Here is a 13,123-nt window from a genome sequence, read left to right as displayed (position 1 = left end):
GCGATGAGGCTATAGCACCGGTTTTACTCTACAGCATTGGGATTTCAACCCTTTTCATATGGAGGCCCAATATTTATCCTGCATTTTAGCCACGGACCACGATTTATGACATTCAGCTTCCCAGACCCAACACTTCGAATATTTTGTTGTCATTGGATAAGATTTCGTCCACAATTCCATGTATTGATGTTTGTTCCATCTCTATAAGAGTCCATTTGGTTACCAAATGTCCATCATTTGATGTTTGATGTTGAGAACCACAGATGCTCTACAGTAAAAGGTAGGACAGGTTTGTTTTGTGCATTTCAAGCTCTTAACACGATCAGTGACTTGGCTTGCCTATACCTACACTGGCCGTTTCATTGTCCTTTAACTCACTGGTTCTCAACCTGTGGACCCCCGCCTCTGTCTGTAAAAAAAATTGAATAATATGGGGACCTGCCTTCGGGGCTGCATAACCCCCAGTTTGGGAACCACTGCTTTAACTGGTCTATGGGGTGACATATAAACAAGTCTACCTTGGTCTCCCGACAAGGAGGATTTGTCCCAACAGGGCAGGGTATTGTACTTGTACGCACATTGACAGCATTGAGACAGATTGTTAAACAACACTGCGCCATTGAAGCCGCGATGCGTCATGAATGGGTTAACAGTGTGTGTGCTGCTGGTAGAGTCCTGAAAGCAGCGTGGCTATACTCCCCCGGAGCCCCAGTTAAGGCCAATGTTTATTTGCTCACTTCTGGTCTCCCTTACATTGAGTCATCAGGCGCCCCAGCATGCTCTAACTCCTCTTGCCTTAGATGGCCAGATCCCAGGAGAGGTGTAGGAATGTGGTCCAGGCAGACACAACACAGCGAGCCAGCAGGGACTTTAAACTCCATGGTTGTTGGATGGCTGGCTGGCTGGCTGGCCTAACTATACCTCTCCAATTTGTCCTTTGCTTTTTCAATGGTGCATTTTATATCAGGAAACGGATATATCTTTCCATAAACTAGGCTGCCCGCTATTAACTGGTGGGTCATTAGGTGTTACTGTAAGTGGTGAATGTAACATTCTGTGTGCGTGTGCGGTATGTATGACTAGGGCTAAATGATTACTAGTGATGCGCGATTAATCGGTAGCATAATCGGAATCGCCATATCGGCCATAAAAATGCCATATCGGTATAAAAATAATACAGATTATTTAATCAGTTTTCACCAGCAAAAACAATTAAAAAATCCAAATAAATCTATATTTAATTTGTGTACTCGTCTCATTCAGTTATGAAAACAGACACTTGGAAAAGAGTATATGCTATTTATTGATTGATTGAATACTTTATTAACAAGCTTTGGGGCAAGCCCCAATAGAGCGTCGCAGTCCCGCCCCCACGCCAGGCCCAGGAAATGTTTCCCAATGCATTTTTCCCATAGACATTTCAAAAAGTTTTTATTTAAAGACCGTTACGCCGTGGACAAAGCCAACTCGAGTTGTGACAAATCATGACAATAAACACAATATTTTGGACCAAACGAATAATTACAAAAATAAATGGTGTTTGTTGTCATGATTTGTCACGCAGAGAGTTGGCTTTGTACGATAAGGAAAATGAACGGAGAATCATTTCCTGGGCCCTGTTAGGGGGCGGGACTGCGACGCTCTATAGGGCTAGGCTCGTTTCCATTGTGGTCCTCTGTATAATATCGGAAATTTGGAATCAGTCAGAATCGGTATCGGCAGATATGACCCATGCAAATAATGGGTCATAATATTTTGGTATATCGCCATAATTTAATTTCAAATTACTTTATTTATGTTGAACCTTCAAACTGCTCAAAGGATATTGACACATCTATGGGCACTTTAACGGCAAGGGCGGGTTCAAATAAGCGATGTGGGAATAATCATATCTTATTCCTTGCCGATAATCGTATCCTACCATATCGATACGGCAGGAAATGCAGAGCGGGACGCGGGCTTTAAAACAAACAGATATCAGAATCATTTTCTGTCTGACAGTTACGATATAAAACTCTTTGTATGTATCCATCAAAACATTTTAACATTTTTTTTTGTTTAAATGTTATCCACTAAGTTTTTCAAATTGATTTGGAAAGTCACATTTCTGGCAATATATTTGTCAAAACATCGGCAACCAGTGGTCTAGGACTACCATCATATGGATCGATGATGAGGTTGTTGGCAATACCCAGCCCTAATGGTCATTATTTGTAATAACGTATAATCTCTGATTCTCTATATATGGATATACATGGTATCGTGTCCACTGTATCGTGATACATATCTACCGTGAGGTTGCAGGCAATAACCACCACTATTTAACGCTCCTCTGTGGTTGGTGCTATGATGGTGCACTGCTGTTGTAAGCATTGTCAGAAGATGTTCCTGTTAAATGCCATTACATCCTGACGTCCTGACAACCACACAAACAGTAACACAAAGCATGGCTGTGTGAGGAAAATAGCCTGAAATAAGGAACTGAAATAGGGGAACTAATCCCATCAGTGTGAGACACTCACCACTTTTAGACATTAGTAATTAATGTGGCTAGATTCTGTTATGTTACCCACATTGTGGTTATATTCATATTTGGTCATGTGGAATGTTCACGCTCTATGAATAAGCTTGCTTCTGTACGGAAATGGCTTCTATCACCACAGTTGTACAGGACGCATCTCAACAGCCTACTAAAGTGTTTGGTCTACTGTACGACTGCTGTGTAAACTGCTGTGGGTGAAAATGATGTCTTGCACGTTTTGCAATTAAAGTATTATGATAATACATAATATAGTTTACAGTACACAATTTAAAATGCAAGCATTTAGCCGACGCTCTTCTTAACCAGAAAGACAGTGTAGCCTCATGTAAACTAGGGTCACAAAGTAAACCAGGAACCTAGCATCAGTTTTTAACAAACTCCTCCATAAACTCCCAACTAGTCCAGAACGCTGCTGCCCGTATCGTCACCAGAACCCCTGTTATCAGTCACATCACCCCTGTTTTACACCAACTCCACTGGCTCCCCATCAAATACCGTATTGACTTCAAGATCCTTCTCCATACATTGAAGGCCATTCATAACCCCCCACCCCCTCAATACCTGTCTGACCTTGGGCCATTCATAACCCCCCACCCCCTCAATACCTGTCTGACCTTGTCCACGTGGTATACCCAGGCATATGGCTGACCTTTGTTGTCTTCTGCTGCAAGATGTGCCTTAGTTTTGTTTTGTTTTTAACTGTGTTTTAGTATTAACTGTTTCTAACCTGTATGGCAAACTTGAGTGCCCTGAAAGGCGCCTTATAAATAAAATGTATTATTATTAACAACAATTACAACAAATTGCAAACATCAATGGAAACTAGAATCTGCGCCATGCTTCAAAATGACATTTCAAGCCTTGTGTCTGAGGTAGACCCTTTTAGAGCATAAGCCATGTGTACAGACACTTTTCCATTGCACATACTGTAGGCTACGACCATGTTAACCTAATACCTAAAGTAAGATAATGTACAGTATGACCAAGTTGATAATCCTGAAAGCAGCAAGCCTGAATGTACTGTGTCTGTATTGAAGTCATTTTATGATTGGCAGCAGGCTGAAAATAGACGATCTTCATCGATGATTATTATTATTACAAAATGTACATTAATCACTTCAGCCCTGTTATAAACATTTCAGATATTTGAAAATGGCAGATCTACAAGGTCACAATGCATCGTGACGTGACACATTGTGAGCTTGTAGATCTGCTATTTTCAAAATATTTGTATACATTTGGAAACTTGTGAAATGGGAGATTTTGCATAATCCTTTGGTAGATACCATTTTGATACCAATACTTTTGCACTTGAGTCAATATTTTGAATTCCTGACCTTAAGTGTAACAGAGTATTTCTACATTGCAGTTATTGATACTTTTACGTAAGTAAAACATTTGAGTACTTTTTCCACCACTGCTGAAAAGTAACTGTTATGGACACATGTATGAGGTTTCCACCCAACAGCAAGCAACCATGTAAGGGATAATGTATGGCTAGGTGGTCATTGTTAATAGATAAATCACAGACAGGTTGATTTATCAACAATGACCACTCAGCCATACATTATGCCTCTTATTACACGGCTACTCAATACATCGATTAATAAATTGACCCAAAAGTGACAACAAAACCAAGTATTCCCTTGCTTACGGTAATGAAAGTATTCCACGTTGGCCCAGCAGAGCGCAACGAGTCCCCTCGGAAACAAGGAAGTGAGTGTTGATCAAATGGAATCAATCTGCATCATCTATTAATCGCTTCAAATGTTTTCAAACGGTGTGTTTGTTTACATGTCTGTCATGTTGGGTACAGCATAAAATCCAAGCAGCGCAGCCAGCTGCTCCGAGCCTTTGATTAGGCAGCGGTCTGCTATAGAGTGGAGCGGTCTGTTATCAAGAAATATAACACAATTTGGCGACTGACCAATCAGAATCAAGAAGTCAACCAAGCCGTGTAATAAATAATAATAACATATATAGCTAAATGATAAGCAGATCCATTAAGGCATTTGGGCAACCACCGGTTCATTCATCACCCAACTTGCATTATTTACCCTGAACTCATACTTACTTAAAGATTACTATTACATCATTGATCCTTACCTTGAGTGCGTCAATGACCAGATCCCGCGCCTCCAGCTCCCCCTCCAGGATACTGAAGAGCATCAGCAACTCTGGCTTGCTTAAACTCTCCATGTTCAGCTTGGACTGCTATGGCAAGAGGCAAATAAGACACATTAAGGGACCACTTCACCACCTTTCAACTTATCTTCATAAAATTGGTCCTCATTCATTTATGTTAAATAGTAAATACCACAGTTTTTGAGCGGTGCCTAACCGCTCCATTACGTAGCATGTGTGTATGTATGTATGTCCCTGTGTCTGTCCCTGTGTCTGTCTGTCCGAGCACGGAAAGCTGCAACACGGTAAAGGTGGTTGCACACTGCCCGCGTTTTTCGGAAAACCGATGGTGAAACGCAGCTTAAAATTTTGAATTTGCGCTCGGTGTGTGGAGACCTTAACTCTGTCATTTCTCGACCCGCGAGAAGGCTCGCAGGAACCGGCCCCCTGGGGGTCTGGATGTTCCAGGGACCCCCATAGGTAACTCGACAGTTTCGGATGCAGGGCGGCTTGTCGGAACCAGGCCGCCCCCCTCATGGGGCTCTGGATGTTGTGGCGACCCCCCGGGGACCCCCACACGGTACAGTTGCACCGCTCACTTCACACAGGTGTGATTTTTTCATACTCTGTCTGTGTCTCATAGGAGGGCTGTGGGCAGTTCAGAAAACCCGTCCACCAGTGACATCATCGTTATATATGTTTTATCGTGAGAACGATGGCTTCTATTTCCATGTGTACTGTATGTTCATTGGTTCCCAAAGTGGGGTCCGGGGACCCCTAGGGGTACTTGAGGGAGTTCCAGGGGGTACCTAGCTCAATTAGAGACAGTTAGGAGAAGGTCCTGGGTTCGATTCCCGCTCGGGACGCTGTGGGTGCTGGCGGCGTGTTTCCTCCTCTGCGTCATCACTGCCCATACCCGAAGGCGGGGTTGGCGAAAGGGCCTTTCTGTGTGGAGTTTGCATGTTCTCCCCGTGTTCCCTAGGGTAGAGGTACCCTAGGGGAAAAAACATGCAGTAATCCTGGTCACTAAACTGCCTCCCCCATATGTTTTCAAATGGGGGGTCCGTGGCCCAATAAATGTTGATTTGGGGGTCCTTGGACATTGACACGAAAAAGTTTGGGAAGTTTCCTTAGTAAATACACATAACAGCGATACGATATGTATCACTATACATGGTTGACGAGACGACACATGGACGATATTGCCTCATTATGGTGATACGATTCAGTGATTTCAAATCGATACTGTAACTATTTCACAAATAAATTAAATCTGTGTGAAACATGTGGATAGTGCAGGTTATTTAAGGGGCAATGTATGAATAAAGATATAAATAAGCATTCTCTGGCAAATACATAGACATTATATTTGAACATTATGGACACAGAGAATACACACATTTATCGATAGACCAAGTATAGCGATATTGAATGGGAAAGTAATTAAACCCCTCTTGGTTTCTTTTTCTTAAAATTGCTAAATACAATGCACAAGGACTTGATACAATCGATCATGTGCATTGAAAAACTATTCGATACCGATTATTTGCATTGCAAAGATACGATACAAAGTCAACGTTGCTGTTTACATTTCCATATTAAAATAGATTTTTTGATACAGTTAATTTATTGTTACGTCCCCTACATATTGGGATTCACCTGATGAAGGCCGTTCACGGCCGAAACGTTGTGTCTTATTTATGGTGTATTGAATAAAAAGCAAACACCTTTGGAGCAAACCTGTGTGCGGACTCTCCTCTCTTCACTGTATTTGCCTTAGTCCAGCACCAGACAGGAACTGGATGTGCGCTAGCCACCTACCTTTTTATAATAGATAGGTCAATACTCATCATTATGCATAATAATTATTTAGCAAATATCCCTTGTTGTGTAGATATTGTCAGAAACCGAGACACGCATGCATTCCATAATAAATAGCCAAATCAACCTTGCAGGTATTTTGAGGAAGTTGTTATAAGTAATAAGTCCTACTATAAATCCGTACTAATCTAGATAAGGGAGCTTGGCCTATACAGTCTTTCTTTCACAGGCAAAATGACTATTTTCTCAAGCCAGAATAACTAAAGAATGAAGAACAAAACTAGTAAATGCTTTACCAGGCATCATATAAGTCTGAGTCTTACATGGACATTAATAAAGTAAACTTGAGAAAGTGGCTCCTGGACTTTCCATTAAAATGGTTTGGGGTTTTGTGCGAGTAGCTTTTGGATATTTCCGCTCAGTGAGGCGTTTGGAAGCCTGGCAACAACAACACAGGCTGACATGTGGTGACCAGACAGATATTGATCGGTCATAACAGATGGTTCAGCTTCCAGCATTCAAAGGGTTCATAATACTTCCTATAAGATATTAAGTCCAGGGGTGATAATGCAGGGTTTCTTTTCTTTTTTTTTCTAACTCCATTCTCAAGTTCATACACTTCAAAGCGTTTTCCCCCTCTCCATTATGCTTTGCTAGTGCAGACTTCTGGTTGATGCTGATTTCTTTCTTTCTTTCTTTCTTTTGCCTTTTTAGACGAAAGAAATGTTTGAAATGCCGCTGCTGTGGTCTCTTTGTAGTACAGTCCCTGCACCCTAATCTCACAGCTGTGTTGGGTCTGCTGACAAGGTCTGCGGAGTCCGCACCTCGAGCATGCAACCACGTTCTGACCAATGAACATATGCACCCCCCCCCCCTCCTCCCCTCTTTGAAATAAGATCAGAGCCTGTTGATCCTGTATGCAGTGAGAGCATCCGTTGTGGAGAAAGATCCATCATGCACCCCATACATTGGAGCTATATGGGGGGAAACTCCACTGGGCTTGGAACTGCGGTTCGGCCCGGCACTCATCGCGTCGCCTATAAAAGCCAGCTGTAAAGGGGTGCCTGCGGCCAGTCGAACGAAGAGCAATTTCTGCCTAAGGCATCTCATACTTGCATGTTCTATATAATGTCCTTATAACTTCATCTCCCTGGTTTCAGTAACCCTGGGCTTGTGATCCACGCTTGAACCACCAGTCATTCAACAGCGCCCCGCTCTAAGGCTCCCTGTGGTCGCCGCAAGTTTCCACATCATGAAGTCATCAGGGGGAGGGGAGTGTGTGTGTGTGTGTGGGGGGGGGGGGGGGGGGGGGGGACCGCGGGGACCGCACTCCTGGAGAACTGGTTGCATAATGAGAGAAGGCAGCTATGGTCCTTTCATATCTGAGCTAGGAGCTACTGTACCGAAAAACCTTTTTTCTTTCCCAGACAGCTTCGACAACTCGAGCGAGAACCACCGGGTCTGAGAGCAGCTCAAATGATACAGTCCATTACCAAGTGGATTACAACTAGTAGTGATGTTTATATTAACTATACATCTAGTATAATTTGTATAAATAAGTGAGAAGCATAGTAGAATGGCTATGTAAAACAGAACTGCGTCCTTTTCCTTCCTCCAAAACGTCCTCTCTAATAGTGTACATACGTCTGTCATCCACGTAACTTGAGAACTGTTCGCCCCGCCGACTTCAAATTTGACACACGCGTTCCACACCACCACAGGGAGTGCGGTGCCCGGTGTCGAGTCCGTCAGATACACCGTTGTCCAGAACCGGCACAAAAGCCTGTGCTCGGGCTCTGGACCTGATCAAACCCTATATCTCCATATATGGAGCTGGCCTGTTCTGAAATCACAATGGTTGTTCTGACATGGTGTTCTGACATCTGCATAGACTACATATTTGGGCACGCCACAAAAGGCCTCTGCCCGGGATCTGGACAGGACCCCTGCCCATGCTCCATATATGGAGCTGGCCTGTTCTGACATCACAACACTCCATATCTGGGTATGTCTGACACAGAACTTCCTATATAGGAATAAAGGGACACAGAGAGACAGATACCGAAATCTCCATTATATAGGCATAAATGGGACAGATGGGTGGAACGGGTACGGTCTAGTACCTATAATTTGCCTAAACGCTGTCCTGCAACCGTGACATTCATGATAATTGGTTATTTGGTCCTATACATTTACAACATTGCCTTTGCCGAATCTCCCCTTCAGCAGCCTCCACTCAGAATGAAGCCGAACGATTTTAACTGTGCCTTCTTTACCACTGTTCATGGTCTGTGGCTTAACCACATGCGCAGAATGCAAATTAAATTACAGCGCACTCACACCTCCCTCGGTTGCAGTTTACAACCTTGCTAATTTCACCGGCCACAATAATCACTGTTAGGGTGTTCTGTTGTGTTATTAGGAGCACGGTTCAGCACAGCATCGACAGCAGGCCGACATATGTGTGTCAACACTCTTCTTGTTAACAGCTCTATCGTGTCCGTATACTTTCACCTCATGGGTTAGACCCTATAAGCTTGGGTGCATTCAAAGGCAGAGCTGGAAATCCAAATATTCCCACGTTAGCTCCACTTCCGACTCGAGAACCATGTGCCTCCGTAATCCCCTGATCTGTGTTTGTTTTAAGCCTGGTCAGCCATGTGCCGTGAACTGCAATGCTGTAAACTCATTAAACACACCGCGGTGCGCATATAGCCTTGACCTAGAATACATCTACAGGCAAGAGTGACTGCAAGCTGCTTGCAATCTGTGTATACAACATGTATACTTGTACTGTGTTTGTTGCTAACAGTACGCCTAACTACCGGTGCTCATTTTAGCCTATTTTTGAGCGGTGCCTCCGCTCCATTGCGCAGCTATGTGTGTCCCTATACATACATACGTACGTACGTGTATGATGTCTCTCTGTCCGAGCACGGAAAGGTGCAATACTGTAACTCTGTCATTTCTCGACCGTTTCGGACGCGGGATGGCTCGTCGGAACCGGGCCGGCCCCCAGGGGGTCTGGATGTTGTTGCGGGGACCCCCACACGGTACAGTTGCACCACTCACTTCACAGAGGTGTGATTTTTGTCTCCTATCTCTATATCCTTGGACATGCTCTGAAGTCTGAAGGTACTCTAGTCTAGATCAGGTTTCGAGGTAAAGTCTCAAGTAACGGATCATAGAATAAGTAATAAAACGTGCATTATTATAGTGATAGCCTATACTGTAGACTACTTATGTCACCTGCTGTGTTGTCCTTGTGCCATACATGATTTGCATTATTCATTCACAATTTTGTCACTATAAACGGTACAAGAACGGCGGCAAGGCCTGATCTATTCGACGATTTTCTTCAAAGCTGCCACTGTCAAACGGTAGTTATGCCACTTCAAATTATTACGTTATAAACGTTTACAATTCTAGTGTGATGTCAATCAGGCATATTACATAGATTTTGGGGTCCTTGACATTGAGCACCACTGATACAGAAACATAATGTTTTTCAGAAAACTGTCAGACGTTTTTTTTTCCAGGCCTAAATGGGTTAATTTGTCGAGCTATAAAATCAACACACCTTTTGCTCAGTCAGTCAGTCAGTCAGTCAAACCATGATGGCATAATAAATATGTCACAGAGAGTCATCACAGACTGTAAAATGTCATCCAGTCAGACCGGGGTGATATAATGCTGAGTGCTGACTGTATCAGTCAGGACATGTTGACATAATGCCACAGACTCTTTGGGCCTGCCCTGCATGCGGTCAGACTATCACGGTCAAACAGAGGGATCAAGTAACTGTCTGATGACCGGCCCTTCCTTCAATCCTTCCTGCCGTTAATCATGAAGGGGTGGTCAGGTGGTCACAGATGCGTGTCTCAGAGTGGCCACTGTAGAGTGATTTATTAGCCTATATACTCACTGAGGTTTTCATGTTATCTTAAACGAGGACAACAACATACAGTGTTTGCTCAGGGGTAGAGTGGCTGGATGGTAACCGCATGGTTGCTAGTTCGAACCCGCGGGCTTCCCCAGAGTTAGTGTTGAAGTGTCCTTGAGCAAGACTCTGAACCCTATAATTGCTCCTGATGTGCTGGTTGGTGCCTTGCATGGTTTCCTCTGCCGTCGGTGTGAATGTAATGCACAATCTATGTAAAGCGCCTTGGATAAAGGCGCTATATAAATGAAATGAAATAAATGAATAAACAGCAATACAATTTGATATGACAAAATAAGGAAATGTATATCAGACTACTGTGCCTATATGTCACTCACTAACTACGTGTTATCTATAATTATTGAAATAAATAAAATGCAATAATGCATACATTTTGTATAAATTGTATTTAAAAAGTTGTGTGTGTGTGTGTGTGTGTGTGTGTGTGTGTGTGTGTGTGTGTGTGTGTGTGTGCGCGTGCGTGCGTGCTTGTTTACGTATGTAGCGCGGCGCCCATAATGTGTTTGTATTTATCTGCTATATAGATATAAAGAATTCTATGCACTGCAGGGATGCCGGCATGGCGGCATCATAATGTCACTAATACGAGAGAGAGGTCCGGAGTGACCGTCCCATATGATGGAACAAATTTAAGTGAAGTGACGCCGGTCTTACAAACATTTGCTTTTTTTGTTACACTTTAAGGAACATTTTTAATCTTATGTCACTTGGACTTCTAAGGAGATATGATATCAATATGGCCTATAATTATCTGTAACATGAAAAGGTTGTTCATTATTCATAGCATTAGTCTCTTTACGGCTTCACATCTATTTTCTCTCTCTTTTTTTTTGGTGGACCAAAGTGGATGAGAGACTATACATCTGTGCGGATTGTATTGTAATGTGTACTAACTGGTCTCGCTTCTCGTTACAAATACTACAGACATTAATGTAGTTTTTATACATCACTATATATCGCTCACTCACCTTCATGTGTCCGTCTGAATTCTTTAGAAACTCCAACATGAACTTTTTTCCTTCAGTGAGACGATTTGCTTGACTTGATTCGGGTCCACTCCACACACACACACACACACACACACACACACACACACACACACACACACACACACACAGTCTACACACACACACACACACACACACACACACACACATACACACAGTCACACACCGTCTACACATACACACAGAGACAGAATAACCTACTCAAAGCCTCTCGTTTATGCTCCGTCGCTCGGCGAAAATAGCAGACCTGCAAGCTCACCGCGCTTAGCGAGGCGACGCGCGGTGAGCTTGCAGGTCTACTATTTTTTTGTCGCGCGACGCCGTCGTACGGAGAATTGTACACACAGCGGAACAACTGGGGCTTTGATATGCTGTGATTGACAGATGAACTGGCCAATAGGCGAAGCCAATCCCGAAGCACTGACCAATAGGAAAGTTTTCTTGCAAAGAAATGGGGCGGAGAAAATAAACTGTCCCGTAGCTGCATGGATTTGGATGGATTTCTTTGTTTGGGTTTCTTTCTTTCTTTTAAACCCCAGTTTCTTTCTAAAGAATGTTTTAGTGGTATGTAGGGATTAGTTAGTAGGCTTTTAGGTAATTCAATAACATTGCCAGACAGATACAGGAATGTTAATATTATATAACAATGCTTGAAGTAATCTGTACAGTTTGAGTTTCCTTTGCTAAAGGCAGCTGGAATGTGAATGTTATTCTACCTACAGTTTCAATTTAAGAAGTGTGATTCTAGCCGTATTAACTTTATTGGCGTATCACTCACATTCTTTACATAGCTATATATTGACTGCCACCTGGTGGCTAATCACCAGGAGATCAGAAGTAGCTGCACTATATATTAGAATACCTTAGACTCATAGTTTAGGCCTACAGTACTGCATTTAATAGATTTTAAAGTAATAGATATCAAACGTTTTAGAGCGCACAAATGGAACCAAATATTTCTACTTATCCATACAATTCCATTTGTACACTCTCAGAGAGTTACAGACATGGCCAAACCATTTCCGGGCGTCCCCAGCCAAAAGATGTTGAGTAGATTCTCTGCTGTCGGGAGGAAACCTCATAACTGTTTCAGGAAATAAGAAAACCTTATATTTTTAAGACAAAGCAATACAGCCTCATCAAAGTTGGTGTTGTAACTTTATATATTGTTAATGACTTCCATGAGAGGGGGAGATGTGGTGGAGTTAGTTGCTTTAGCAGACATTTTGAGGGTCCAATGGAGTTATATAGCACTGCTGGCAGTTATAGTAGCAGTAGGCAAGAAAGAAGGGCTGATATTTGGCACCACACCACAACTAGGTGATAGATCTAATTATGACTCTGTGACCATAGGGATATGTTGCTGTCGGGAGGAAACCTCATAACTCCATTTTTGAGGTTTTTGATTTATTTTGGCATAAATCTGTGCTATTGAACACCACGTCTGTGTTGTTTCGAAAATACTGAACCAATGGAAAGTAGTAAAAAGTGCTGTAACAGCACTTTTTTCAATAGCACTGATTTATGCCAAAATAAATCAAAAACCTCAAAAATGGAGTTATGAGGTTTCCTCCCGACAGCAACATATCCCTATGGTCACAGAGTCATAATTAGATCTATCACCTAGTTGTTTGGTGGTGCCAAATATCAGCCCTTCTTTCTTGCCTA

General features: G+C 42.7%; 1 protein-coding gene across 4 annotated transcripts in view; it reads right to left on the bottom strand.

The window, feature by feature from the left end:
* Positions 1–11,681, bottom strand: part of cttnbp2nla (CTTNBP2 N-terminal like a) — a 41,082-nt gene extending 29,401 nt beyond the window's left edge. For 2 of the 4 annotated variants that reach the window (XM_080786088.1, XM_080786090.1), the window contains exons 1-2: positions 11,417–11,681; positions 4,649–4,756 (exon numbers count right to left, since the gene is read on the bottom strand). In XM_080786088.1, the coding sequence (XP_080642214.1) occupies positions 4,649–4,756; positions 11,417–11,632 (324 nt within the window). In that variant the 5' untranslated portion in view covers positions 11,633–11,681. The remainder of the gene's footprint in view (positions 1–4,648; positions 4,757–11,416) is intronic. The other 2 variants (XM_080786089.1, XM_080786091.1) reach the window with 1 other exon arrangement.
* Between the last annotated feature and the right edge of the window lie 1,442 nt (positions 11,682–13,123).

The sequence above is a fragment of the Protomyctophum bolini genome, assembly GCF_963924005.1.
Source record: "Protomyctophum bolini genome assembly, chromosome: 2".
NCBI lineage: Eukaryota > Metazoa > Chordata > Actinopteri > Myctophiformes > Myctophidae > Protomyctophum > Protomyctophum bolini.
This window is presented reverse-complemented; position numbering and strand designations above follow the sequence as displayed.